At 33.4% G+C, this 26,011-nt stretch overlaps 5 protein-coding genes across 11 annotated transcripts; 3 read left to right on the forward strand and 2 right to left on the reverse strand.

The window, feature by feature from the left end:
• Positions 1–648: 648 nt before the first annotated feature.
• Positions 649–3,636, forward strand: LOC112714399 (heat shock 70 kDa protein). The gene is made up of 3 exons (XM_025765986.3): positions 649–1,446; positions 1,522–1,925; positions 2,030–3,636. Exons 1-3 carry the CDS (start codon positions 828–830, stop codon positions 3,416–3,418), a joined length of 2,412 nt encoding a protein of 803 aa, XP_025621771.1. The 5' UTR covers positions 649–827; the 3' UTR covers positions 3,419–3,636.
• Positions 2,041–6,231, forward strand: LOC112714401 (dynamin-related protein 4C). The gene is made up of 2 exons (XM_025765990.3): positions 2,041–4,299; positions 4,419–6,231. Exons 1-2 carry the CDS (start codon positions 3,805–3,807, stop codon positions 5,943–5,945), a joined length of 2,022 nt encoding a protein of 673 aa, XP_025621775.1. The 5' UTR covers positions 2,041–3,804; the 3' UTR covers positions 5,946–6,231.
• On the reverse strand, positions 5,917–12,815 carry LOC112714397 (probable LRR receptor-like serine/threonine-protein kinase RFK1). Of its 5 annotated transcripts, none has more exons than XM_025765983.3 (24): positions 12,391–12,815; positions 11,771–11,945; positions 11,408–11,479; positions 11,232–11,300; positions 11,069–11,140; positions 10,910–10,981; positions 10,756–10,827; positions 10,595–10,666; positions 10,426–10,497; positions 10,269–10,340; positions 10,074–10,145; positions 9,658–9,726; positions 9,384–9,449; positions 9,232–9,294; positions 9,085–9,132; positions 8,967–9,010; positions 8,492–8,880; positions 8,223–8,421; positions 7,775–7,918; positions 7,564–7,682; positions 7,263–7,473; positions 6,917–7,154; positions 6,683–6,833; positions 5,917–6,527 (listed from the first exon to the last, which is right to left on the reverse strand). In XM_025765983.3, the coding sequence occupies exons 1-24, from the start codon at positions 12,482–12,484 to the stop codon at positions 6,129–6,131; spliced, it is 3,054 nt and encodes a 1,017-aa protein (XP_025621768.1). In that variant the 5' UTR covers positions 12,485–12,815; the 3' UTR covers positions 5,917–6,128. The 5 variants fall into 5 exon arrangements, with proteins under 5 accessions (XP_025621768.1, XP_025621767.1, XP_072061738.1 ...); XM_025765982.3 differs by having other exon boundaries at positions 9,085–9,135; positions 12,391–12,801; XM_072205637.1 differs by having other exon boundaries at positions 11,069–11,114; positions 12,391–12,796.
• A 2,765-nt stretch (positions 12,816–15,580) lies between these two features.
• On the forward strand, positions 15,581–18,259 carry LOC112714402 (26S proteasome non-ATPase regulatory subunit 14 homolog). The gene is made up of 6 exons (XM_025765991.3): positions 15,581–16,195; positions 16,330–16,507; positions 16,618–16,699; positions 17,241–17,417; positions 17,542–17,709; positions 17,891–18,259. Exons 1-6 carry the CDS (start codon positions 16,063–16,065, stop codon positions 18,080–18,082), a joined length of 930 nt encoding a protein of 309 aa, XP_025621776.1. The 5' UTR covers positions 15,581–16,062; the 3' UTR covers positions 18,083–18,259.
• Positions 18,260–18,306: 47 nt separating this feature from the next.
• Positions 18,307–23,608, reverse strand: LOC112718413 (uncharacterized). Of its 3 annotated transcripts, none has more exons than XM_072205639.1 (8): positions 22,928–23,608; positions 21,129–21,278; positions 20,402–20,533; positions 20,164–20,211; positions 19,943–20,056; positions 19,672–19,833; positions 19,242–19,591; positions 18,307–19,172 (listed from the first exon to the last, which is right to left on the reverse strand). In XM_072205639.1, the coding sequence occupies exons 1-8, from the start codon at positions 23,469–23,471 to the stop codon at positions 18,555–18,557; spliced, it is 2,118 nt and encodes a 705-aa protein (XP_072061740.1). In that variant the 5' UTR covers positions 23,472–23,608; the 3' UTR covers positions 18,307–18,554. The 3 variants fall into 3 exon arrangements, with proteins under 3 accessions (XP_072061740.1, XP_072061739.1, XP_072061741.1); XM_072205638.1 differs by having other exon boundaries at positions 19,242–19,594; XM_072205640.1 differs by lacking the exon at positions 21,129–21,278 and having other exon boundaries at positions 19,242–19,594; positions 22,928–23,607.
• Between the last annotated feature and the right edge of the window lie 2,403 nt (positions 23,609–26,011).

Genomic DNA, 26,011 nt, shown 5'->3' on the forward strand with positions numbered 1-26,011 from the left:
GAGGCTCATATTATTTGTAAACTAAAATTAGATAATTAATTACTTTTATATATTAAATTGTGGGCTTTTATTTTTTACTCATCCAAACTTAAAATAGATACTAACACTGGATAATTAAGTGAGAGTCAAATAACAAAAGTCAAATAATATAAAATCAATTCGAAATATTTCTAAATATATTTTAACCATTAAAAATTAGTTTGCCTATTATTAAGTATTAACTAGAAAATAATATTGGAATGAATCATTGAATTCACTAGTGAGTGAATTTTGCTTTGTTTGTAAAAGTCACACTTTTTTATTTTTAATATTGGATTAATAATGATATTTTTTTAAATTATGATCAATTGTTATATTTTTTTAAAATGTGGGATGATTTAATGTACGGAGTATAAATCGGACCGTCCGATTTTTAATAGGTACAGAAATCGGATCGTCCAATTTTTAGGTACACAAATTGGACCGTCTGATTTCTGTACTTGGACCGTCCGATTTGTGTTTAAAAAAAATTAAAAAATTTGAAGTACAGAAATTGGACCCTCCGATTTATATACTTCCACATATTTAAAAAACGCCAAAAATTATAATGTTAAAGTATATCACCACTCCTACTTCCATAACAACAAAAATTAGTCTAAAAGTCAACCCAACTTGGTTATGGAGGAAGTTACCGACACCAAACCAATCAGCTTCATGGTTGCTACCTCGCAGCTTCCCCAAAACGCTGAAAATCACATCAACCATTCTTAAGTTTCCAATATTCTCACAATTTCACGTTATATATAAACACATAACGCGTCTCAGCCACACTACTTGAGTGTTTATCAATGGCAACAAGTTCAAGTTCAAGTTCAAGATCAAGCAACAATGGCAAAGCCATAGGAATTGATCTTGGCACAACCTACAGCTGTGTTGCAGTGTGGCAAAACAACCACGTTGACGTCATTCCAAACGAACAAGGCAACCGCACCACTCCTTCTTGCGTTTCATTCACTGACACTCAAAGATTACTAGGCGATGCCGCCATTAACCAACTCTCCTTGAATCCACTCAACACTGTCTTCGATGCCAAACGCTTGATCGGTCGCAGGTTCAACGACCACTCAGTTCAAGAGGACATGAAGCTGTGGCCTTTTAAGGTTGTCCCTGATCCTAACAACAACAACAAACCACTCATTCTTGTTAACTATAAGTGTGAAGAGAGATACCTTGCACCTGAAGAGGTGTCTTCCATGGTGCTCTTCAAGATGAAGGAGGTTGCTGAAGCTTACTTAGGCCATTCTGTGAAGAATGCAGTCATCACTGTCCCTGCTTACTTCAACAACTCTCAGAGACAAGCCACCAAAGACGCCGGAAAAATCGCGGGCCTTAACGTTATGAGGATCATAAACGAGCCTACTGCTGCTGCCATTGCTTATGGCTTCGACAAGAAGAGTTGGAGGGAAGGTGAGTGGCTACAATGCAAGAATTGTTATGATTTTCTTTCTTATGGAATATGATGCTTGTTTTTGTGGATCATAGGTGAGAAGAATGTGCTTGTGTTTGATCTTGGTGGTGGCACTTTCGATGTTTCATTGGTAACAATTGATGAAGGGATGTTCAAGGTGAAGGCCACTTTGGGAGACACACATTTGGGAGGTGAAGATTTTGATAACAAAATGGTGAACCATTGTGTTGAATTGGTGAAAGGAAGGTACAAGAAGGACATTAGTGGGAATGCGAAAGCTTTGAGGAGGTTAAGGTCACATTGTGAGAGGGCCAAGAGGAATCTCTCTTCCATTTCACAAACAAGAATCGAAATCGATGCTTTGCACGAAGGGATTGATCTTTACCTCACTGTTACTAGAGCTGCATTTGAGGAATTGAACAAGGACTTGTTCAAGAAGTGCATGGAGACAGTGGAAAAATGCCTAATTGAGGCTAAGGTACTATCATTGAACAAATAATTTAAGTTTCTGACTAATCTTATCACAAAGTTTTGTATGTTTTTCTAATACTTATATGTTCATGTTTTTGTGCAACATACAAGGTTGACAAAAGCCAAGTACACGAGATTGTTCTTGTTGGTGGCTCTACTAGAATTCCGAAAGTTCAGCAACTCTTGAAGGAGATGTTCTGTGTCAATGGTATGGTTAAAGAGCTTTGCAAAAGCATCAATGCCGATGAGGCCGTGGCGTATGGTGCTGCGGTTCAGGCAGCCATATTGAGTGGTGAAAGAGACAAGAACGTGGAGGAGCTCTTGTTGCTTGATGTGTTGCCGCTAAGCCTTGGAATTGAAGCTTCCGGTGGAGCCATGTCGGTTTTGATTCCTAAGAATACCATGATTCCCACCAAAAAAGAGAGGGTTTTTTATCCTTCATATGAGGATCAAAGCAGTGTTATGATCAAAGTGTTTGAAGGAGAAGAACCAAAAACAAAAGATAATGTCTTCCTCGGGAAGCTTGAGCTCCAAGCACCAAGAGGAACCTCACAGATCAATGTTTGCTTCGATATAAACATCGATGGCATTCTTGAGGTCACGGCTGAAGACAAAAGTTCGAGGGTGAAGAAAACGATCAAGATCAACCACAGGAATGGAAGGTTGAGGCCAGACGAGTTGAAGAGAATGGTGAGAGATGCAGAGAAGTTTAAGGAAGATGATGAGGAAGTAAAGAAGAAGGAGAAGGCAAAGAACTCGCTTGAAAACTATGCATATGAAATGAAGCAAAAATTGAAGAATCTAGAGAAGAAAATTGAGGAGGCAATAGAATGGTTAGAGAGGAACCAGTTAGCAGAAGCAGAGGAATTTGATTTCAGGAAGCAAGAACTGGAAGATGATCTGAAATCAGATTTTGTATCTAATGTTGTTCCAAACCCTGATGAGTCCAAGGTTCCAATATGGTGTACTTGGAGGGTTCCACCAAGTGGTTGGGTTTGTCTCAACACCGATGGTTCAGTGTTTCAGAACAGAAACAATAACAACAAAGCAGCATGTGGGGGTCTAGTTCGAGATTCCTCGGGTAGTTTCCTAGGTGGTTTTTCTGTTAAGCTAGATCATGCCACGTCAGTTACAATGGCAGAGTTGTGGGGTGTTGTTCATGGACTCAATCTGGCTTGGGATCTTGGGTGTAGAAAAGTGAAGGTGGATATTGATTCTGGAAATGCTCTTGCATTGGTGAGGAATTGTCCTGTGGCTAATGATCCTGCATTTGGGTTGGTTTCTGAGATTAATGCACTTGTGAGAAGGGATTGGTTGGTGGAATTCTCTCATATACTTAGAGAATCTAATCGTGCTGCTGATAAAATGGCTCATTTGGGACTCACTTTGGATTCGGGTCTTAGTGTGAAGCGATTCATGGAGGCACCCACTGCTGTTATTGACATTCTTAATGATGATGTTGCTGGTGTTCCTTTACAACGTGGTGTTCATGCCCGTTAGCATAATTTTCTTCTTCTTGTCTTGTTTCCTGAAGAAAAAAGAAACGAATAATATATATTTTAAGAACAAAGTTAGTGTCGAGTGAGTTGGAAGAATGTAACATAGGATTCTCTCCACTTTATATGCTTCTAAAAATGTGTATATACCTTGGTTGATGTTATCAAATGTTTATGAATTATTTGCATTTATGGAAAAGTGCAAAGTTCCTCAATAACAAAGCAACGAAGAGATCCTATCTATGAGAATCAGTTACCCTACTTAACTGTCTCAAGTCAAGTATGAGTCTCCAACACTTCACTCCCTCTTTTTAATTCTATTGATTTTTTCTCATCATGCATTAAAAACAATCATTCATCCACATAGAAAGTTACCGCACTTGCTGGAAAATGGGAGATGAAAACCACATTCCTCACAACAATGATTACAAAACCATCTCAGTTGAAGCAGGAGCTCATGATGCTAACTTCCGTGCGCCTCTCGTTTCCTCTTACAATGATCGAATTCGTCCAATTCTTGATGCTTTTGAGGACCTAAGGCGTCTCAACATCACCAAACAAGGCATACAACTCCCAACCATTGTCGTCGTTGGCGACCAATCTTCCGGCAAGTCTAGTGTCCTTGAATCTCTTGCCGAAATTACCTTGCCCCGTGGACAAGGTATCTGCACTAGAGTACCCTTGATCATGAGGCTCCAACACCATCCACTCCCAAAACCAGAGCTTGTGCTGGAGTACAATGGGAAAAGTGTTTCCACGGATGAGTCCCGTGTCTCCGACGCTATTAGAATAGCCACTGATGTGCTTGCAGGTGAAGGCAAAGGGATTTCCAATTCTCCATTAACTTTGCTGGTCAAGAAGAACGGTGTTCCTGATCTCACAATGGTTGGTCTCTTTGATGCATAAACACTTCAATTTTAGTCACATATGATTATTGTTTGTGTATTAAATGCATGTAAAGGTTATTCTAATCTCAAAATTTTGACTATGATTGTTCAACATAGGTTGATCTTCCTGGTATAACTCGGGTCCCGGTTCATGGCCAACCTGAGAATATCTATGACCAGATAGTGAACATCATAATGGAGTATATAAGACCAGAGGAATCCATCATCCTCAATGTCTTGTCTGCAACTGTTGATTTTTCTACTTGTGAATCCATTAGGATGTCACAGAGTGTTGACAAGAAAGGAGTCAGGACTCTTGCTGTGGTCACAAAGGTTGATAAGGCTCCAGAAGGTCTTCTAGAGAAGGTTATGGCTGATGATGTCAACATTGGTCTTGGCTATGTTTGTGTCAGAAACCGCATTGGCAATGAGTCCTATGAAGAAGCAAGAATGGCAGAAGAAACACTGTTCCGAACTCATCCATTGCTATCCAATATTGATAAGTCCATAGTTGGTGTCCCAGTTTTGGCACAGAAGCTGGTTCAAATCCAAGCCAATAGCATTTCCAAATTATTCCCCGAGATTGTTAAGAAGATCAATGACAAACTCAGTTCTCATGTCTCTGAACTGGAGAAACTTCCCAAGAGTTTGACATCTGTGGCTGAAGCTATGTCTGCATTCATGCATATTATTGGATCAGCCAAAGAGTCGCTAAGGAAGATTCTCCTAAGAGGAGAATTCGACGAATACCCTGATGACAAACGCATGCATTGCACTGCTCGGCTGGTTCAGATGCTTGATCAGTATTCAAATGATCTCCACAACTATCAGGAAAGTGATTCAACCAAGAAGAACTTCTTGATGGAGGAAATCAAGGTGCTGGAAGAAGCCAAATGGATTGGACTCCCAAACTTCGTGCCACGCAGCACTTTTCTTACTCTGCTACAAAACAGAGTGAAGGCAATATCAAGAATCCCGGTTGAGTTCATTGAGAGGGTTTGGGACTACCTACAAGAAGTGGTGGTTACTGTTTTGGTAAACCATTCAGAACACTATCACCAACTTCAAGTGGCTGTGCGAAGATCAGTGCAGAATGTTATTTCCAGCATGAAGGATAAGTCTATGAAGCATGTGATGGAGGTTGTTGAAATGGAAAAGATAACAGATTACACTTGTAACCCCGAATACATTCGCGATTACAAGAAGCTCATGGCTAATGAGATTGAATTCACAGAAGATGTTTTGCATTGCAAGGGTAATACTAAAAACCCATGTTGGGTGAATCTTGAAGGTTTTGGAGAAGTTGAAGTTAGTCATCTGAGGCAGTATCCATGTTTGATTTCTCAGGCTTTTGACTTGAGAATGAGGCTAATTTCCTATTGGAAGATCGTGCTGAGAAGGATTATTGATAGCACTGCATTGCATTTGCAGTTCAATATTAACAGCCTTGTGAACAAAGATCTTGGAGAGAAAATTGTGAATGAGATGGTGAATCCATATGCTGGTGGAATTGAGAGGTTGTTGGAGGAAAGTCCGTCGATTGCGAGTAAGCGTGAAAGGCTTAAAAAGAGTGTAGAAGTGCTCAGGGAAAGCAAGGATGTTGTGGCTCGAATCATGGATAGAATTTCTGCTGATGCAGATTAGAATTTGCAGCAAGTCTGGTTTGATGTCTGTGAATTTGTGTTACTTACAGTACAAAAATTCTATTTGTACAGTGTCTACGTCTATGTGAATCCCAATCTTTAGATACAAAAATGCTTTTGTACACAAATTTATGTATTGTACCACTATGCTATTTGCTAAGACTAATCAACTAAGGATGAATATTTAACTTGATAAAGGGGAAATCTCAGAATGAGCTAATTCCTCAATAGAACTTGTGTAATTATTATCACCAGATATTGAGCTGAATGTATGTGGTGTTGCTGAATTTGGGGTCTGGTTTACACTCAAACCCAGTTTTGGTTTATGTTGATGGAAGTCTCTTAAAGCTTTAAACCTCAAATCCTCATTGCAGGAACTTGGATCTGGAACCATATCCGGAATAGCTGCACGACCTTCAAGCATATTCACAACCTCAGACATTGTAGGTCTGAGTGATGGTGATGCATTTGTGCATAGTAGTGATACTTTTACCACCATTTCTGCTTCTGTTATAATGTCCTCTGGCCCCAAGCTTTCATCAATCAGTTTAACCAAGTTCTGTTTTTTGTGCAATTGGCAAGCCTACAATATGAATAGTTGTTGTTGTTTACTTGTTTTAAGGACAAAGTGACTAAATAATTATACTGCATAATTGTGTTTAACTATGAGATAAGTAATTAAACAAAAATGAAGCATTATTTATAATTGAATAACAAAACTAGGAGATTTGAACATACCCAATCCAAAAGGCAAACGCTTTCATCATCTGGTAAATAATTGTTGTTGCTTTTTCCGCTAACAATTTCTAAGGCCACAACCCCAAAGCTGTAAACATCAGCTTTGTATGTAAGATAGCCCCATAGTGCATATTCTGGTGCCATATATCCACTGCAAAGAAAAAAGAGAATTATATCTAGACCCAGGTAAACTAATATCATTTAGATCTTTATGATAATGCAAAGACAACGTACATAGTGCCGGCAACTCGGGTACTTATATGTGTCTTCTCATCTTCATGAAGCTTAGCCAATCCAAAGTCAGATATCTTAGGATTTAGTTCACCATCAAGTAACACATTAGAAGCCTTGATATCTCTGTGAACTATCTTGAATCTTGATTCTTCATGGAGAAATGCCAGACCCTTTGCTATGCCAATGCAGATCCTAAACCTTGTTGGCCAGTCTATCTTAAGATGATTGGTTTCACTACCTACAAATCAATAATTTTAAACACTTCTAAGACAAATGAATGAATCAGAAGCCTAACATGTTCAATCTCTAATTTAGTTCTTTAAATTCATGGCAAAGTCATACTCACCAAATAAAGCACGGGAAAGACTATTATTTTCCAGGTACTCATATACTAATAGAAGTTGTTCCCCTTCTGTGCAGTATCCATAAAGCTTTACAAGGTTGGGATGTTGCAAACAAGATATCAAGCCTATTTCATTTAAGAATTCGCGATTTCCTTGCCTTGACTTTGATGATAGTTGCTTAACTGCTATAACAGTACCATCAGGCAGTTGACCCTGACATTCAAATTGTCAGAAACCACTTATATCAAACATATAAGCAGATTTCATTTTGACAAAATAAGCATCTAGAAGTTATCTAAAAACCTTGTATACAGGACCGAAACCGCCTTCTCCAATCTTGTTAACAGAAGAAAAGTCATCAGTGGCTGCTCTCAGCTGCTCTAAGCTAAAAGTTCCTGACTGAATATCTCCACCTTTTGTACCTATCAATTGGAGCAAGATAAATTTATAAGCATATTAGTTTGAGATTGTTGCAACTTTTGAAGTTTTAAGATTAAGAGACTGGGTTCACCACCTTTCCGTCGCAATTTTCTTCTGAAAAAGCCTTTCCACCAAATGAATCCAAACAAAAGAAGAATGAAGCATAGAGCCCCAGCTACACTTGCAATTATTACAGAAACAGGAACCTTCTTTCCATCGTTTGAGCAAGTTCTAGAGTCTGTTCAAACCACAGATAGATATCATATTATGTTTATGACAGTACTGGACATCATGCAGATTAGTGTTGAAAATAACATCCCTTCTTTTAACAACTAGTTTGCATGTGATGAGAACAGACACTGCACTTCATCTTATTGATAAGATTGAGAAAGCCTTAGAAAGAATCCTAGTGAACTGTACCACAACAGAATCGAGTACAAAAGTATTATTACATGAGGTTCTTTTTCTTTAGGTCAACCATTTTTTAATTGTCAGCTGATTTACATGGAGATAAATGAAGAATGTTAGATGAAAGTACTCACCAGAAACAACAGACAATGCTGATACAAGGGGACCATAAACTCCATAATCAGGTATTCGAGTTGTTCCTTTCCCGGCCCAGTAGAATCTAATCTCCAAAACATTATTTGTGATGCTGACATTGTATATAGGCACTACCAGTGGTTTTACAGCAGCATGTGTCTCATTTTCTATATCAAAATCCTTTCTAATCAATTTTTCCTGAGACAAAATCACTGCATTAGTTCACAATGCAGAAAGAAGAGCTAAATTCATGATTTTGACCATTTACCTGAACATAGATATCAAATATACGCTTCCCAAGGCTTTTATATGTGTTATCATTTGAAAACTGTATTTCAGCAAAGTGAAGATTTACAGTATAGTTCCCATTTTCCATGCAATTATGGAAGTAAGTGAGTGAAATTGGAGATATGCGTGCTGTTGTGTACAATTCAGACATATTTGAAGATGATAGAGATACAGTGTAACGTATGTTCTGAGCTTCGAAATCATCCAGAAAGTCCCCAGTGCTACTAAATCCCCATTGACCACTGGAGCTATAGAAATATGTTGCAGTACCACCTGCAACTTCTCCATCTCCAAAATAGAGGCTGTTTCCTTTATTATCTTTTACTTGTATATCCTTTCCACCACAATTGACATGTAAGCAACTTGAATCTGAAGAATTTAAGAAGATGGATGAGTTTCTCTCAAGTGAGTTTGTGTAATGAGAAACATTTTCCTTTAGAGTAGTATATACTTACATCGTGGACAATTGAAGTTAATTTGGCAAGGCACATATTCCTCTCTGTCAAAAGCAAAGGTGCAACTTTCAGTTTTCTGCTTGTTTCTAACTCAAGAAATTAGAGATGAGGATCTTACAACTTATTCTTCATCATTGAGCTTCTGAACAAATTCACATTTAAGTTCCTACTAAGTGAATCAGCATGAAAAATATTTTAGTTTTAAGGGAAGAGAATAAAAAAGTACTCCACTAATAATAAAGGAATGATAATCTCAGTTTCTCACATGTCTTCCTGACAAGCAGGTTGCTCAGGCCCTTGCCAAGTAAAGTTGTTGTAAGAGAGATCACTGTATCAAAAAATGCCAGGGTAGTTGTAAGTTGTAACAGAAACAAATCGCAGATGAATCCAAAGATGTTCATAAAAGAAGCAACTTACATGCTACTTCCATCCTTCAGTATTGACTTTGGTACATTTCCACTGAGCATGTTACCTGTTAGGTAGCTAGCAAAAACAATGCCAAATTGTTTAATTCATGGTGTTAATACTTGAATGTAGAAGCATTTATTCAATGTTCACATAACTTGCCTAATCATAAAATTAGTTGCATATTATCTTACTTCAGCAGAACTATTTGATTTCATTTGTGTAAATATGCTATCTCTTGTGTCAAATCAAAGTGTCAAAAAGCAATGTAGAGTAAGATACTTACATGTATCTCATACGCTTTACATTAATGACTTCGGGAATTTTCCCAACTAGCTTGTTAAAACTGACATCCCTGACAAAATTTTCAAAAACAAAGAACTTCATTGTTTAAACTTACAATGTTGTTTTAACAGAAACAAATCGTACGATCGTTTAAGCATATTGTAAAACCAAAGGAAGTCAATAAATAGAATAGTATAATGACTCATATCAGATGAAGTAAAGCTTAATACAAAGGTAATTCATAACTTCTTCACTGACAAGTAAGGCTTATCATATTTATTGATGTAATCTAAAGCTCTTAACTTTCTCATGTACAAAAATCCAAAGAAAGCATTTCTTTTAACATTTTCATAGTAAACAATTTCAAGTGTATAAATTGATTATTATTAATACAGATGCAGAGCATGCTTAACTTACAAAGTTGCTAGATTTGTCAAGGTCCATATGTATGAAGGTATCTCCCCAGACAGGTTACAGTTCCTTAAAACCCTTGAGTGCAAAAACTGAATCACATTAAACTTATGGAAAACAATTCGAAGAAATCAAGTGAATCATATTTCACAAAAATAATAAAAGGAACTATTATATTCTCAATAGTAGCAGCCTACATACAATGTAGTTAGTGCTGTCATGCTCTGCAGTGAAGGAAAAACCTGGCTAGGACTTTTTATATCACTGATTCTTCTGTAGAAAGATGTGCTACCATGAGGACAGACAAAATTGAAGTAAAATATCATCAAATGTTTTATAGAAAGATAGTTATACTCACAACTGAAGTAAGTTCTTCAATAGAGATATACTCGAAGGAATCGGTCCTTCTAGTCCACTTCCATGCATTTCTCTTAATTAATTTACATTGATAAGAATATAGAATTAGAAAACAATATAAATATTTAGTATTGTGAATATATTAGCAAGGAAAGGAATTAGAATCTCACAGTCTTTGGAGAAATTGCCAGTTCTTTATGAAATCAGGTATGGTTCCTGTAAAGTTGTTACTACTTATCCTACTGCATTGTTACAAAACAATGGCAAACATCAGTATGGCAGTATCATTAGTATTTGAGTTCTGATGAGAAGAAACAACAGAAAAGCTCACAAGTCTGTTAAATTTTGCAGCCCAGCAAGTGCCGATGGTAAGTTCTCGGTCAACTGATTTGATGACAGTACCCTTCAATGGTAATATTTCAGAAATATATTTTAAGAAATAATTAAAATCAAGAAAAAATCATATCATTAAAAAGTAGTCTTACAAGGTCTGCAAGTTGATCAGCTTCCCAAGTTCAGGTGGAACAACTCCAGAAAAATTGTTTGCTTCCAGCATCCTAATTAATGTTTCAAAACTACCATTTCAGTGAATATTGAAAAAGGCACACTATATGAATGAATAGACTTAAAAGCTCAAAACATACAGGTATGTGAGAGTAGTAATATTTCCTAGATGCTTTGGAATTTCCCCTGACAAGCGATTCACAAGAAGAGAGCTGCATCATGTTATATGAAATATGTAATCAAATATAAGAACAATATAATGACAAATTATGTTCAGAGATTCAGTAGTTCAAGGTGACTCACATGGAAGTTAAATTCATTGAAGCCCATTCCTTTGGAATTGTGCCATTTAAACAATTGTATGCAAAATCTCTGTTGATAGAAGGAAAACTATCAGTAAAAAAAATGAAAGTCAAGAAGCATAGAACATTTAGAAAGAATATAAAAGGAACAAAGCAAAGAAGTTAAGCTGCTCATACATATCTTGAAGAAAAGGTAGCTTGACCAGTTGAGGTGGGAGTGCTCCAGGTAGACTAAGGCGCTTGAGGGTTCTAAAGCATAGAGACAATGCTCAGTGTTCTTACTGAGGATGCATAAAATGCTGATAAGATTTTTGTAGAAAATGTGGCCAAGCACACAAAAAATCTTAAGCCACATTTGATCTCAGGATAGAAATACAAAGAAACCAGAAACACAAACTTGTTCAGAGAAGAAACCACATAAAATGTCTGTCTTGGATAAAATCTGCCCAATTTTCATGAGACACAACTCTGCATTTCCATCATGAGACACCAAATACAGCTTCAAGGAACTAAAAAAAAAGGGTAATTATGTAGTCATACATCTTAGTAACATGACAGACAGTACTATTTTCAAAACTGCAGTCACAAACAATGCTTCTCTCCGATTCGTCAGGAGGTTCTTGCGTTAGTCCAACCCTTATAATGTCACAGGAATCATTATCGAACTCCCAATAGACCGCCCCCATTGTACTGGTAATTTCTTTGAGAGCTTCAACTGAATAGAAATCATAATCATGTTAAGGCAATCATTCTAAAATATTAGAATGCTCATTTCAGTAACTAAAGAAATTTGAAGCTTTACCCACTACAAGTGAGTCCAATATCAACTTGATGGCTATCATTAAAAGAATTCCTCTATATGTCACATAACTATTAATTAGGCAAGTGAAAGCAAGTAGAAAATAATCAAAAAAAAAAAAATTATAAGTCTGTAGGGTCTGCCAAGATCCTGATGTACTCTCTATAATTTCAAATACTGGAGTTTCCAAATTGAATGAGACAACATCAATTTCATTTGTTTTTCATTTTGGTCATTTTCTTCCCAGAAATCTCTCAAAGGGAAGCTAAGGAAATGAGGAGCTAGGTCACTAAAACCCACAATTAATGAAATGTTTTGAACTAAGAATTTCATCACCTGGAAAGATGAGTTTCAGAGTTACCTTCTTCTTTTGGCAATTTTGATTCGGATATTCTCAGCAACTGGAAGCAACAAAGTGTAACAAGTAAGAAGCCAAAGAAGTTGAGAAGTTGCATGTTGCTCTGACAAGTATTAAGAAACTCTGATCTTTGCTACAAAGCTGAGTTTGGTTTCAAAGTATCATCAACTTAATAGTGTTTGCCTTGCAGGAACCTAGATTAGTGAATAATAGAGATTATGCATATTGCACTGCTATGGTCAAATACCAAACAGTGACAATTTTTATTGCATTATTGCACGGTACAATAATAAGGGACACAATGAATGTGACAAACATGAAAATTGGATTAACTAGATAGTGAGATCCAGAAACCCTCTGAATGAGAATAGTTGAATTTCTTTGCAGAATTTTATATTATTGCTTGTTTAACAAACATTTCTGCTGTCAGTTTAGACTTTTAAGGCAGCAGGTAGATTAATGTCATACTATTATTTTACATTAATGTCATACCTGTGTATAGTTTAAAATAAATAAAGCTGAAACAATGGAAAAATATTCATACTATGAGCACGTAAAGTTTCGGTCAATTTGCATATGCATACATTGCGTTAGTGTGTTGTGGTCAAAGACTCCCCTTTAAGGTATTAGTATATTAGTGGACTTACTTTAGTCTTATCTATAATAGTAATAAACTAATAACAATAATAATTCAGGCAAGTTTACAAAGATTCCTAAATTAAATTTTACAATTAATTTATACAAGAAAACTATTTAGATAAAGACATTTAAAATATTTTTTTAAATATTTTTAATAATTAAAATTCAATACATATAATTGATTAAATTGTGTTATTTTTATCAAAATTAGATTAGATAAATTGATTTAGCTAAAAAATTGGTGAACTACACTTTAAACCGATTTAAATTAATATTTTTATAAAAATTACTATAATATATTTATTATAAAAAATAACTAAAATACTCTTATTCTTATTATTTTATATATAAAATTTGAGATTTCTAATAAATTCTAATTCTATGACACTGCAGAGTGTAGAGAGAAGAGAAGGATTAGTATTTAGAGTTTTCAATATATATAAAATAATAAGAATAAGAGTATTTTAGTTATTTTTTATAATAAGATTATTGTAGTCATTTTTTATAAAAAAATATTAATTTAGACCGGTTCAAAATTTAGTTTACTAATTTTTCGGCCAAATTAATTTATCTGATCTAATTTTAATAAAAACAACATGATTTAATCGATTATATATATTGAATTTTAATTATTAAAAAATATCTTTAAAAAAAATGTTTTAAGCGTTTTTATTTGGGTAGCTATGTTGATACAATAAAACGATTATTAGGGGTGGCAAAACGGGTCGAGCCCGTTGGGCCGATCTGCAAAACTCGCTAAAAAATGCGAGTCAGGCTAGGATTTCGAGCCCGCCAAATTAAAAAAATTCGCCAAACCCGCACCGCCAAATTGGCGGGTTTTGGCGAGGCGGGGCGGGCCGGTCCGTCGGGCCGAAGCTTTATATTTTTCTTTTTTTTATTAAATAAAATAGTGGTTACTATTATAAAATTAATAATTATAAAAATTTTAAACACTTTTTTTTCATTTTTTATTTTTATTCTTCTTTTAGTTATTAACTTTATTTATTTTATTTTACAATTTCGTATATATGCTCAAATTATGTGACTTATTTTTTAAAATAAAGATGATTTTATTGACAAATATTATTTTGAACAATTTTATTGAAGTTAAAAATTAAAAAAATAATAAATAAATTATATTATAATTTGATTATTTTTTATTTGTATTTTATTTTTTAATTATTATTTTTTTATTAATTTTAATGAATTTTATTTTTCAAAAAAAAAAAGAGTCAAGGGAGCTAGCCCGCCAACCCGCCATAAAATGGGGCGGACTAACATTTTGAACCCATTTTACTTGGTCCGTCCCGTTTATGAGACGGATCTAGGCGGGACGGTCCGCTTTGCCACCCCTAACGATTATTTTTTTTCATTGATTCATTCTCACAATGCCAAAAATGTCTCCTCAGGTTGACAGCCCTTGTCATCACTTTGTTCTCCTAAGTCAATATTTTAATTAATTTCGACGTGGATGATTTGAACTACTGTATGTGCTAGATTTTTCAGGTAACAATATTTCTCAAGTGAAATAAAATAATAATTAAGGTTAGAATATTTCTTAAACCCATTCTGTATGTGCAAATCCATCAAATTAAGGCTAAAAATGTGTCATGAATGGAAGTATCACTATCAAACAAAATTCGAAACAACCACTATCTCATAAATATAAGAGAAATGCGTGTATGATTGTTGTCTAGGTTAAACAGAGCTCTTCTTATACCACATTTGGAGATTGAGTTTGTAAAAATTTGTGTTCCATATTCATAGAGAGATTATATTGTACGACTCATTTAGTTTTTTCTTTTTCTTTTAAAATAAAATTGTGCTTAAACATTGTTTCATATGCTTTTAACTAATATCTACTTAATCATATTTATTATAGGTAATCTTTGTTTAGGTAAAAAAATCTTTTTTTTTTTACTTTTTAGTATGTTTGACAAATTTTTAATAATAGAAATAAAAATATTAAAAAATAAATAAAAAATATTTTTTTTGAAAAATTATAATTTATATCTTTTAAAAAAAATAAAAAAATTTTTTCACATAATAAATGAACCAAAAAATACTTTTATCTTATTTTATCTAAACATAATTGATAAATAAAAAGATTTGTTTACATGAGATATCTAAATATAAAATCACTTTTATTTTTATAAAAGATCTTTTTAAAAAATATTATTAAAAAATATTTTTTTCGAAAATGATGTCCAAACAAATCCTTACAAACAAATTTATAAATTATACTATGAAAAAGGATAAATTAATACCTAATTTTTTAGTCTACAAATATTTTAAGTCTTTAAAAATTTAAAAATACATTTAAATTTTTAACTTTTTTAAAATTTAAACAGATTCGTCTAATTTGACACAAATTAAAAATTCTTCCACAAGTATGTATCTGTAATGATTAAATCAATATAATAAAAACTATATTTAATTATCTATTAAATCTGATTGACCCAAATAAACATAAAAAATTAAAGATCAATATATCTAAACTTTAAAAATTTGACCCTTTTTCTTATACTATAACTCATGATATATCAAATCCTTTAAATTCTATATCCTAAGACCCATGATCTAGCTTGGAAACGAAGGTCAAAGTTGAGTTTCTTATTTGCTCACAGAACTAAATAGATACTATTTTGAACCGAATTTGAGAGTTCCAAAAATGAAAGTGGCAGGAGAAAGAAGTTGAGGAAAGCCTAAATTTGAAAATAAAAATAGCATGACACCGCTACAGAATAAAATTATTTAATAATGATAAATAATTAGTTTTTTTTTTATTATATAAATGATTAGATATTGTTACTTAATAAAAATTTACAATTTACTCGTAATTTAAAAAATATTATTCTTAAAAGGGTGATAATCTGTGGTTAAAAGGATAAAATTTCATGGCATTCCTGTGCTAAGCTACAAATTCAGCTTCAAGACTTCAACTTTCGCTGAGATCAAAGACTTAAAACACAAGCTTTCAAGTCCAAATCAATTGAGATCTGAAAAGAAGAGAGAATCTCGAGAGAGTTGAGAATCATGGAGCGGCTTCAGAGAATGTTTGCAGGTGCAGGAGGGGCGCTAGGGCACCCACCACCAGATTCCCCCACACTCGATTCTTCCGAGCAGGTCTATATCTCTTCGCTCGCCCTCCTCAAGATGCTCAAGCACGGTAAAAAGTTTCAACCTTTAACCCAATCAAATCTCTGCTTTTCCTTTTTTTGTTTCAGCTCAATTTCAAAGTTAGGTTTTTTTTTTCTTAAGAAAAATATTATTTTAGCTGAATTCGGGTGCTATTTACTATAGGAAGAGCTGGGGTTCCAATGGAAGTGATGGGTTTGATGCTTGGGGAATTCGTGGATGAGTATACCGTACGCGTTGTTGATGTGTTTGCGATGCCACAGAGTGGAACTGGTGTTAGTGTTGAAGCTGTTGATCATGTCTTCCAAACTAACATGCTTGATATGCTCAAACAGACTGGACGGTATTTAATATATATTTTGAAAAAAAAAAAACTTTTTTAACTATTTGTGTTGGGTTTAATTCATGAATGAATGAATTCATCAATGTCAGTTAGTTTGTTTGTGTTGGCAGACCAGAGATGGTTGTTGGGTGGTACCATTCACATCCTGGATTTGGATGTTGGCTTTCTGGTGTGGACATCAATACACAACAGGTTCAAGTTTATCTTTTTTCTTCGGTTATTTTTGTCTGGATCGTGCATTGGTTCATCCTTGTGTTTTAATACCATGTTTCTGAGTATACTAGCTTATCCAGAGGATTAATGTTGCAGTTAACCAAGTTATTATAGTTTTAATCACCTGGGAAATTGTGGACTAAAGTTGGATGCCCTACTTTCATTTAGGCTGGTTGATTGGTTCATGATGTTATGTTGGGGTGAATAAAGTTAATGTTTCTGTTTTTCAGATTCCCTGAGAAGGGTACTCTTCATTTTGAGATAGAATATTTCTAGATTATCAATGGAAGCAGACTATTTTCTTGTGATTGAAATACTGTGGTGGACTGCACTGCCAAGTGCCAACTATTGTCTATTTTATTAAATGTGAAATTTGAGTTGCTGATGATTTTAGTTCAGGATGTATCCCAGCATAACAATTAAGTGCAGTAATTGTACTAACTATTATCAATTCTTATTAGTATGGTGCTGCAGACATTTGCTATTGGATAACTTTGCTCTTGAATTTGGTGTTTTGCAGAGTTTTGAGGCTTTGAATCAGCGTGCCGTGGCCGTTGTCGTAGATCCAATACAAAGTGTTAAAGGAAAAGTAGTGATCGACGCTTTCAGATTGATCAATCCACAGACTATGATGCTTGGCCAAGAACCGAGGCAGACGACTTCCAATCTGGGGCACCTGAACAAACCATCCATTCAAGTGCGTTATTCAATGCCTCTCATTTTTCTATTCTTCATTTTTATTTTTGCCATCAATGTGATCACTGTCTTTTTTTTCTCCCAACTCGTGGTAGCAGCTTCTGACTAATATTTGCCCTCTTTAGGCGTTGATCCATGGATTGAACAGGCATTACTATTCCATAGCCATTAACTACAGGAAGAATGAACTTGAGGAGAAGATGTTGCTAAATCTTCACAAGAAGAAATGGACCGATGGTTTGACACTTCAGCACTTTGATACACATTCTAAGACTAATGAGCAGACTGTTCAGGTAAATTCAAGGAATTCAGCGTGTAAGGTTGAATGCCGCCCGGGTTTTATTTTACTCAAATAAAGTGTTTGATTTTGCAATTATGCTGCTGTTTAAACTTTCTAAGATTTGAAAGCCAGTCCGGTTTATTTTTTAGATTAGATTTAGATGGTGATATATCTCAACTAATTTGGAATTGCAGGAGATGCTGAACCTTGCCGTGAAATACAACAAGGCAGTCCAAGAGGAAGATGAGCTGCCCCCGGAAAAGCTTGCGATAGCAAATGTGGGAAGACAAGATGCGAAGAAGCACCTTGAAGAGCATGTCTCGAATTTGATGTCTTCCAACATCATTCAAACTCTAGGAATGATGCTTGATACCGTTGTCTTCTAGAGTTGTTATTTTCGGATCTTTCAATTTCTCTATTGTGATTACTAATTAGTTAGAAAACTGGTAATTTATTCACTAGTAGTTTTACAATTATCCCAAAACCATATTTGAAGACAGATGTATTCCTTGGACGAGCTGAAGAGGTCAAGAAATTAAAACAGTTCATATTTTTTCTGGTGACCCCCCATAGCATTACTATTTACTGTGTGTCCTTGGAGTTACGATACCTGAACTCATCAATCATCATTGTTACATAAAGGAAAGATTGCTATTGTTAGGAAAAAAAACGTTTAATATTACATGTACGATATACTCAAGCATCCACCAAGATCAGTAGTTTCTTACTAAGCAAAAGTGCAAGGTATGAAGTTTATTCACTGATTATATCATATGATCTTAATTCTTAAAGCTTGAAACAGGAACATGAACCATGAAGGGCTAAAGCTTGGTAGATTGAGGGCACACTTGTTCACAACTAAAGTGGAGCGTAGTCGAACGTATCCTGTGGTTCGTCATGAATGGTAGACCAGAAAAGTTTGATGTATAGTGGAAAGTGAGACAAGGCAAAATATGTCAGAGGAAGACATGACAGGGCATATATAGGAACAGTAATATTCCTGAGTTTGCTGCTGGTTCCAAGGAAATGGGCAGCACAAAAAGAAGCCAGCATGGAAATAATGGACAAGAACATGGATGTCAAACCCAAGATAAGTTTCCTGGGCAGACTCTTTTCGAAATCAGACGGATGACATCGAGATGCAAGTATTGAAAGGAACAAGACGAGTGAGTTGATAGAACTGCCAAGAGCAATGAGTGATGAGATGGAAAAGACCTTGTACGCTGTCCTGTCTATAAAGTTTGGAATTCCAGCATCCTCTCCATCGCCCACACCACCTGGAACGGTGGTAGAAGTGGCAAAGGCCACCGTGGCAATCAGCGATGCCAAAAGGGAGCAAGATCCAGAGGTTATCTGCAGCCAGTCACAACCTACCCAGCCAAGCTCCCGGTGAGTTTCGGCGAAGATCTGTGCTGGAGTTTGCTTAGCATTGTTGTATCTAAGAAAGAAGCGTGGCGGCCCGGATCTTAAAATAAACTGCATCACATCATGATCAGGATTTTACATGACATGTTTTGGAAAACATGTAGAATAAGAGTTTGTTACCTTGTACCATTTGATTTCCCAGTGCATTTGCAGAGCGGCGATGGGATTGCGGCGAGAGAGATCAGTATAGCCTGGAGCTCCCAACTTGGCTGCCAAGTGCAGGGCAGTGTTTCCTCGGTAATCCAATTTTGCCAGTAGGCTGTCCTTCACCATATTTCTCTTGAGAAGGAGCTGATACAAGTGGATATGCCTATTCTCTATGGCCAATAGTACTATGTTTTTCCCTTCAGAATCCAACTCATGAATAGCCGTCGGAAACATTTCCAGGATTTTATCTACCATTTCTGTTACCCCATTCTTTGCTGCTGTTATTATCACTGCCTCCGTCTTCTCCATCTCCACCTTCCGTTCTTCTAACATTTCAGATAATATGTTAATGCCAAAAAACTAAACAATTAAGTGGCCTAACAGGAATCTTGTTACAATATACCCTCATGTATCCGTTGATCTTGTTCTATCAGTTGGTCCCATGGGTCTGTTGTCACTTGGATATTATCATACTCATACATAGAGAATCGCTTCAAAAGTTCATTCATTATTTGAACGGACCACAAATGTTTTTTCTTCTTTTCACGTATCACTTCGAGTGTACCTTTATACATGTGTAGTTTTAAATAATAATTCAGTAAAATATGGGAATCCGTAAATTTAGTAAGCTCAAATAATATTGAAGATCAAAGATGTTTACGACGAGGACCAACCTTTTCCAAATACTATCACCAGCATAATCATAAATACCAACTTGAGAAAATCAGCAAAGCATTTGTAATTGGCGGGAAATAACGACGGAAGCGTCCAAGCTTCGGCTTCTTGTCCTAAAAAATTAATTATAGATCCATATTACAAAATCATCAAAATTTATCTACAGATTAGTATCATAATATATGGTATTTTTTCTGCATGCACTAAAATGCAGCCTCACCTAAAAAGTTTGTCCCGGAAGCAATTCTTTCTTGTGCTTCTAGGTTCCCTAAAAGTAAATATATATCAAAATTAAACTTAACATGTTTTCCGAGAGAGAGAGAGAGAGAGAGAGAGAGAGAGAGAGAGAGAGAGAGAGAGAGAGAGAGAGAGAGAGAGAGAGAGAGAGAGAGAGAGAGAGAGAGAGAGAGAGAGAGAGAGAGAGAGAGAGAGGTTACGATTCCTTTTAGTTTGCATACCGGATGAGACTGTCATCAGTTTCATAAAATCCATGCATGACTGATAATTTTTTGGATATTTAGTTTTGCCAATCGTTTCATAGGGAGGCAGATAATCACTTTCATCTGCTTCGAGTTTCCTTACGCTTATACCTTCCAAAAATAATGCAATTGTTAACATAATAATAATAAATAGAATTCCTCTAGGGAGCCAACAATAGGCTGTTTATTTGGTCTAATATGAGTTAAAAAATGAACATCCAGAATAAAATACTACTAATTTCTCAAACACAATACATCATATTATCCAAAATAAACATCTGATATCCTACTAAATCGAACATCCATAAACCCCATTGTACATATTGTACATATACTTCATTGACTCCCTATACTTCTTCTACCAATAATGAAACTGAGGATAAAGGCTATATAAGTACTATACTAGGATGTAATCTCCTTTTTATTCTAATCGGCTACCATTTTAATTAAGTAATGTTAAAGAAATAATTATTTAAAGTTATTTTATTTGATTTAACATGAATAATTTTATGTATAGAGTATTTATTAGATCTAAAATTATTTATTTATTTATTTTAATAATAATTAGAGAGTACAAGATAAAAAAATTTAGACTACTTTGAATTAATTTTTATTATCTTTTAAATATTTTTTTTATAAAAATAACATCAATTAATTATAATATCCGCTATATATATGTATGCGTGGATTAATTAATATGATATACCTTGATAAATTAGTTTTTCTATTAGGCCAAATCTACTACCACTTTTGAAAACAGAAGAATTAGAGGCAAGTATATGGAGAGGTGTGGCTCCCTCTTTATTCTTCGAATTCCCAAGATCTTCATAAAGGTGAATTATTATCAGTGCTAATTCTGCCAAACAAATTTAATAAGTAGCTCATTAGAGATAACAAGAAACTAAATTTAGAATCATATATAAAAAATACTATGTCAACGTTATTGCTATGTATTTGTATATAAATATGTATATATAATTTAAATTATAATTCATATTTTATATTTTATTATATATTTATATAAATTGCTAATTTAAATGTATACTTAATATGGTTGAAGATATATACATATATATCCTGTTAAATTCGTAATATATATATATATATATATATATATATATATATATATATATATATATCTCACAATGGGAGAACACATATAATTCAAAAGTAAATTAAAGTATTTATAAAAAAAGAGAGATAAATATATATATGGTTTAATTTTAATATATTAATAGTAAAAAATATTTTATATAGTTGTATAATTATATTCGTTATTTAAAATAATTATTCATGTAGTCAATATAAAAAATAATTATTTTCGTATAATATAACGTTATGTGATAGATGTATGTATAAAATAATTTTATACTGAAAGGACATTAAAATTAAATTCTTATGTATATAATATACATATGTTTAAACTTTACTTTTTTAAGAAGGAAAAAAAGCTGCTTGCCATAGGTGTGTGTTTAGATATATAATGAATAAAATTTTAAGCCAATTTTATGGTGCCTATGAGTTGGTGTCTAAATTTTGTCTAACTTACTTTTTGTAGTAAGTTTTGATTTTTTAAAAATTATTTATTGTTATATTTTTAAATTAAATATTATTTTTTATTTTTTTTAGTAAATAAACACTACCTTTTAGACACTATAGTATTCACCAAAATTTTAATGCACTAATATGATAAAATTGACTAATTACTATTATTAATTAATATATCATACATGGTATTAAAATATCTATTTAAATAATGAATATAATTAAATATTTATGTAAAAATTTTCAATTAATAATATATATAAGCAAAATTAAGAAAAGTAAGCAAGTGAGTGAATATTTATGCCAAAGCAACAAAGCGAAATTTATACGAGCATACTTGCACATACTCTTGATGAACATACTTACAGCTATCACTAAAATTAGTTTTTATAATAAATATATTTCTTTAAAATTTTTTCAAATGATTTCATAAGAGTTCAGTTCAGTTCAGTAATAGTTAAAATTTTTTATAAAAATTCATGTGTATTTAATTTTATTTGAAGTTGATAGATAAAAATTATTAAATAATTTAACAGATTTAACTAAATTATTATTTAACTGTTTTTAACTATTAATTACACATAAAATTAATTACACCTCAGTTTTAACCCAACTGTATTAGAAGACTAACATTTTTTATAAAATCATCAATTAGTAATTATTAATATTTTTAATGATATAAAATTATATTTAATAATATAAAATTATATATTTTTTAATAATTAAATATTGACTAAATTTTAATAAGGCACAAAACTTTCTCAAAAGGAAAAGTTTAAGGCCAACAATTTTATTGCATTTTGACCAACATATAATCAGCAAGAGAAATGTGAGCTATTGGATGAAATCTCACACCAATCTCACACCATCAAATCATTATTAATGGCTAATTGATGGCTACCAATCACAAATATTGATGACTCTAACATTGCTCTTCTCAAAATAAAGAGTTTATGTTACCAAAATTGTCGGCAGCAATGGTAGAATGAAGAATGGTGTCACCATCACTTCTTCTGCAGTTATAGTAGTTGGGAATCCCTGTATAATGAAGAAACATGAAAGCCTCTTTTCTTCCATGGAAAGCAGCAAGGAAGAGAGGGGTCTCGCCATCAACGTTTCGAAAATTCACCAGCTCGGGATCAGCATGAGCAATGACCCGAACCATTCTGATAGTCCCCATGGAAGCTGCAAGGTGCAATGCCGTGTTACTCCTCTTATTCTGGATTCTCAGAGCCTCTTCCTTACTCTCCGCTTTCATAATCAGATCCACAAGCTCTAAAACCACCTCCTCTTGGCCGTCGGTGACTGCCAGGTGTAACGCGCTTTCGCCTCCCCTCGTTATCTTTGCCGTGTGAGCTCTCTTCTCCTTCTCATAGATCTCAACCACTTCCTTCCATCTGCCTTCCATGCAAATTTCGAACAACATCTTTGTCGTCTCATGATCCCACCGCGCCGAACTGTCATAACGACTTTCCATAACTTGTTCACTTCTCATTTGCTCCATAATGTATCAGCAATTCAGCATTGAGCACCACTTTTTATAGTGAAACTGATCAACTTGGATATGAAGTTATCTTTATCCGATCCTATTATATTAGTTACTTGTCTTTGTTGGTTACTTTTGGTGAGTATCAGTGCTAAATTTCCTATCCAAGCAAAGCCATATATGAGTTGCACCTTTTTTAACGTTTTTCACAACTATATACAGGGAAGGACATAAGGGGAGGGAGCGGAGTGTCACGGTAAATTTTTAGAATGTTAGATTTAACAGTGTTTATATAGTTTTTTAGAGTATTTGAGAATACTCTAAATGGTTCTGGAACATTCTAGAATGTTCTAGAAGGTCCCGGAATACCCTAGAAGTTTCTAGAAGACTTTAGAAGATCATAGAATATTCTAGAAGAGTGTGAATTGATATAAAAGTATAAAGAGTTGTATGGAACAATCTAGAAGTATTTAGAAAGTAGTGGTATGATAGATATTTATAAAGAAGGTTCTAGATGATTAATCTAGAACATTACTTAGATTTAATCCTAACCATCCATTGAGGAGGTGGATGGTTATAAATAGGAGGTAAGAGTTAGTGTGGATGTGTGGGAATCATTTGTAACCACACTTGAGCAATAAAGTATTCTTCCACCAAAACTTCATTTCTCTTGTGTTCTCTTGTATTCTTAGCTTTCTTGCTAAGTATTGAGGGTTAGGCTGACTTGATCTTAACTCAAGAGGTTGAGTAAGTCCGAGTGCCGACACCGTAGCGTTGGAGTGTGTCCAAGGCCGTGACAGGAGGCCTCCTTCCAACCTTTTTTTTTTAATAAATAGTAATAAATTATTAGGTATAATTTATTTTAAAAAAAAATTATTTATTATTTAATTTAACATAAATAAAAATCAAATCCAACTTAAATATTAATAATTTTTAATATCTAATAAGTAAGTAATAATATTAAAAGATTTTAAAAAAATATTATTATTAATATTTTTTAATTAAATAAAAAATTTTAAATTTTATAAAGTAGATTCTTTTTCTTTTTGTGACCGTTCTTTTTAATTTATTTGATATTAACTCCCTATTTTAACTATTAGAGATTTTTTTTCAGTTATGAATATTGTGAAGAATAACTCAAAAATAAAATAAAAGATGAATTTCTTATTTATTGTCTTTTAATTATATTGAAAAAAAATTGATGAAAAATTCGACATGAATTTTATGATATAAAAAATCAACCACTTCGTTAGTAAAAAGTACATAAATATTTTTTGTACTTTAAAATATATTTTCTATCAGTATATTTTTGTAATACATTTTATATTATATAATTTTTTGTATAATTTTTTAATATTATATATGTTATTGACTTCTCATAATAATATTTTGGATCCGTCCCTCGCCATATATAGTGTATGTACTATGTAGAATTGAAGCTTGTACGACTCTGCGTTTTTGGATTTCTTGTTGACAGTCACTCTTGAGTATGCTTGCACTACTAGACCAGCTGTTTGTTGTATATGCTGTTAATAGAATCTCACCATTTATGCTACCAAGGTCTTACGTTCTATAAAATCATTAATCCCTCTCAGTACCCAAGCCGAATATAGAGGCTTCACTACCAAAGTTGTATAAAAGGACATTCATACAACCAGAACAAATGGCAAATATATTTGGAGTAAATATCCAACCGAGTCTTTGTCCATTTTTTTCTTAAGGATGAGATGATTTCTTAAAAAAAAAACATTTTCACCTTTAATTCTTTTTATTTTAAAATAATATAATTTTTTTATTAAAAAATTTGTTAAATAATAACAAAAATTAATTTTGTATGAGTTTTATTTATAATTTTTGGGATTTTAAATTTTCACAAACTATTAATAAATTTATTTTTAAAAATTTTTTTTACTAGTAATAGTTAAGTGAAAAAAATTCCTTCACTTGTGATAATTAAGTGGACAAAAACTATTGATGAAAAAAAAATAATTGCAGTACGAAGAACAAATAGCATCGAATAAGAAATAAAGAAAGAGAATATTAATGTTAATGATATTGGTATTGGTGAATGGTGATGATGACGATAGAGGAAATAAGGATGATGATAAAGTATAATTATGGTAAAAACTATAGAGGTAGAAATAATAATGATGAAGATAAAAAAAAGTAGTGGTAATAGTGGTTATAATTAGTCATATTATTAAAAAAAAATTGTGAGAGATTTTAAACTCCTACAAAATATAAATAAAATCTCAACAAAAAAATTATTACTATTTAACAAATTTTTTAACAGAGATATCATATTGTTGGAAAGTAAAAAGATTGAGAGTCAGAATATTTTTTTTATTATTATTATCCTTCCTAAAGCCTCTGTCTGCTGCAATCTTTTGACAAATTTAAAGCTAAACTAAACGTTTCACTAGGGGAATAATGAGGATTATGTTACTTGGAGCTGAGTATGTGTATTAGGTGCTGATATATTGAACAGTATAGTGATATGTATAGAATAGTTTCTTGTTATGCATAGAATCTGTTGCTTTTACTATAAATAGCTTGCC

Source organism: Arachis hypogaea, chromosome 10, assembly GCF_003086295.3.
Source record: "Arachis hypogaea cultivar Tifrunner chromosome 10, arahy.Tifrunner.gnm2.J5K5, whole genome shotgun sequence".
Taxonomy (NCBI): Eukaryota; Viridiplantae; Streptophyta; class Magnoliopsida; order Fabales; family Fabaceae; genus Arachis; species Arachis hypogaea.

Bases quoted from the DNA above. Each gene is read 5' to 3' on its own strand.
- LOC112714399 (XM_025765986.3), top strand. From the start codon at position 828: ATGGCAACAAGTTCAAGTTCAAGTTCAAGATCAAGCAACAATGGCAAA. The intron at 1,447-1,521 runs GTGAGTGGCTAC...TGTGGATCATAG, and splicing joins CAAGAAGAGTTGGAGGGAAG to GTGAGAAGAATGTGCTTGTG. The intron at 1,926-2,029 runs GTACTATCATTG...GCAACATACAAG, and splicing joins AATGCCTAATTGAGGCTAAG to GTTGACAAAAGCCAAGTACA.
- LOC112714401 (XM_025765990.3), top strand. From the start codon at position 3,805: ATGGGAGATGAAAACCACATTCCTCACAACAATGATTACAAAACCATC. The intron at 4,300-4,418 runs GTTGGTCTCTTT...TGTTCAACATAG, and splicing joins GTGTTCCTGATCTCACAATG to GTTGATCTTCCTGGTATAAC.
- LOC112714397 (XM_025765982.3), bottom strand. From the start codon at position 12,484: ATGCAACTTCTCAACTTCTTTGGCTTCTTACTTGTTACACTTTGTTGC. The intron at 9,450-9,657 runs GTAAGTATCTTA...TGTTTTTGCTAG, and splicing joins GTAAAGCGTATGAGATACAT to CTACCTAACAGGTAACATGC. The intron at 9,011-9,084 runs GTAAGATCCTCA...TGCTTTTGACAG, and splicing joins TCAATGATGAAGAATAAGTT to AGAGGAATATGTGCCTTGCC.
- LOC112714402 (XM_025765991.3), top strand. From the start codon at position 16,063: ATGGAGCGGCTTCAGAGAATGTTTGCAGGTGCAGGAGGGGCGCTAGGG. The intron at 16,700-17,240 runs GTTCAAGTTTAT...GGTGTTTTGCAG, and splicing joins TGGACATCAATACACAACAG to AGTTTTGAGGCTTTGAATCA. The intron at 17,710-17,890 runs GTAAATTCAAGG...TTGGAATTGCAG, and splicing joins CTAATGAGCAGACTGTTCAG to GAGATGCTGAACCTTGCCGT.
- LOC112718413 (XM_072205638.1), bottom strand. From the start codon at position 23,471: ATGGAGCAAATGAGAAGTGAACAAGTTATGGAAAGTCGTTATGACAGT. The intron at 20,057-20,163 runs GTGAGGCTGCAT...TTAATTTTTTAG, and splicing joins TTCCGGGACAAACTTTTTAG to GACAAGAAGCCGAAGCTTGG. The intron at 19,834-19,942 runs GTTGGTCCTCGT...ACATGTATAAAG, and splicing joins GGTGATAGTATTTGGAAAAG to GTACACTCGAAGTGATACGT.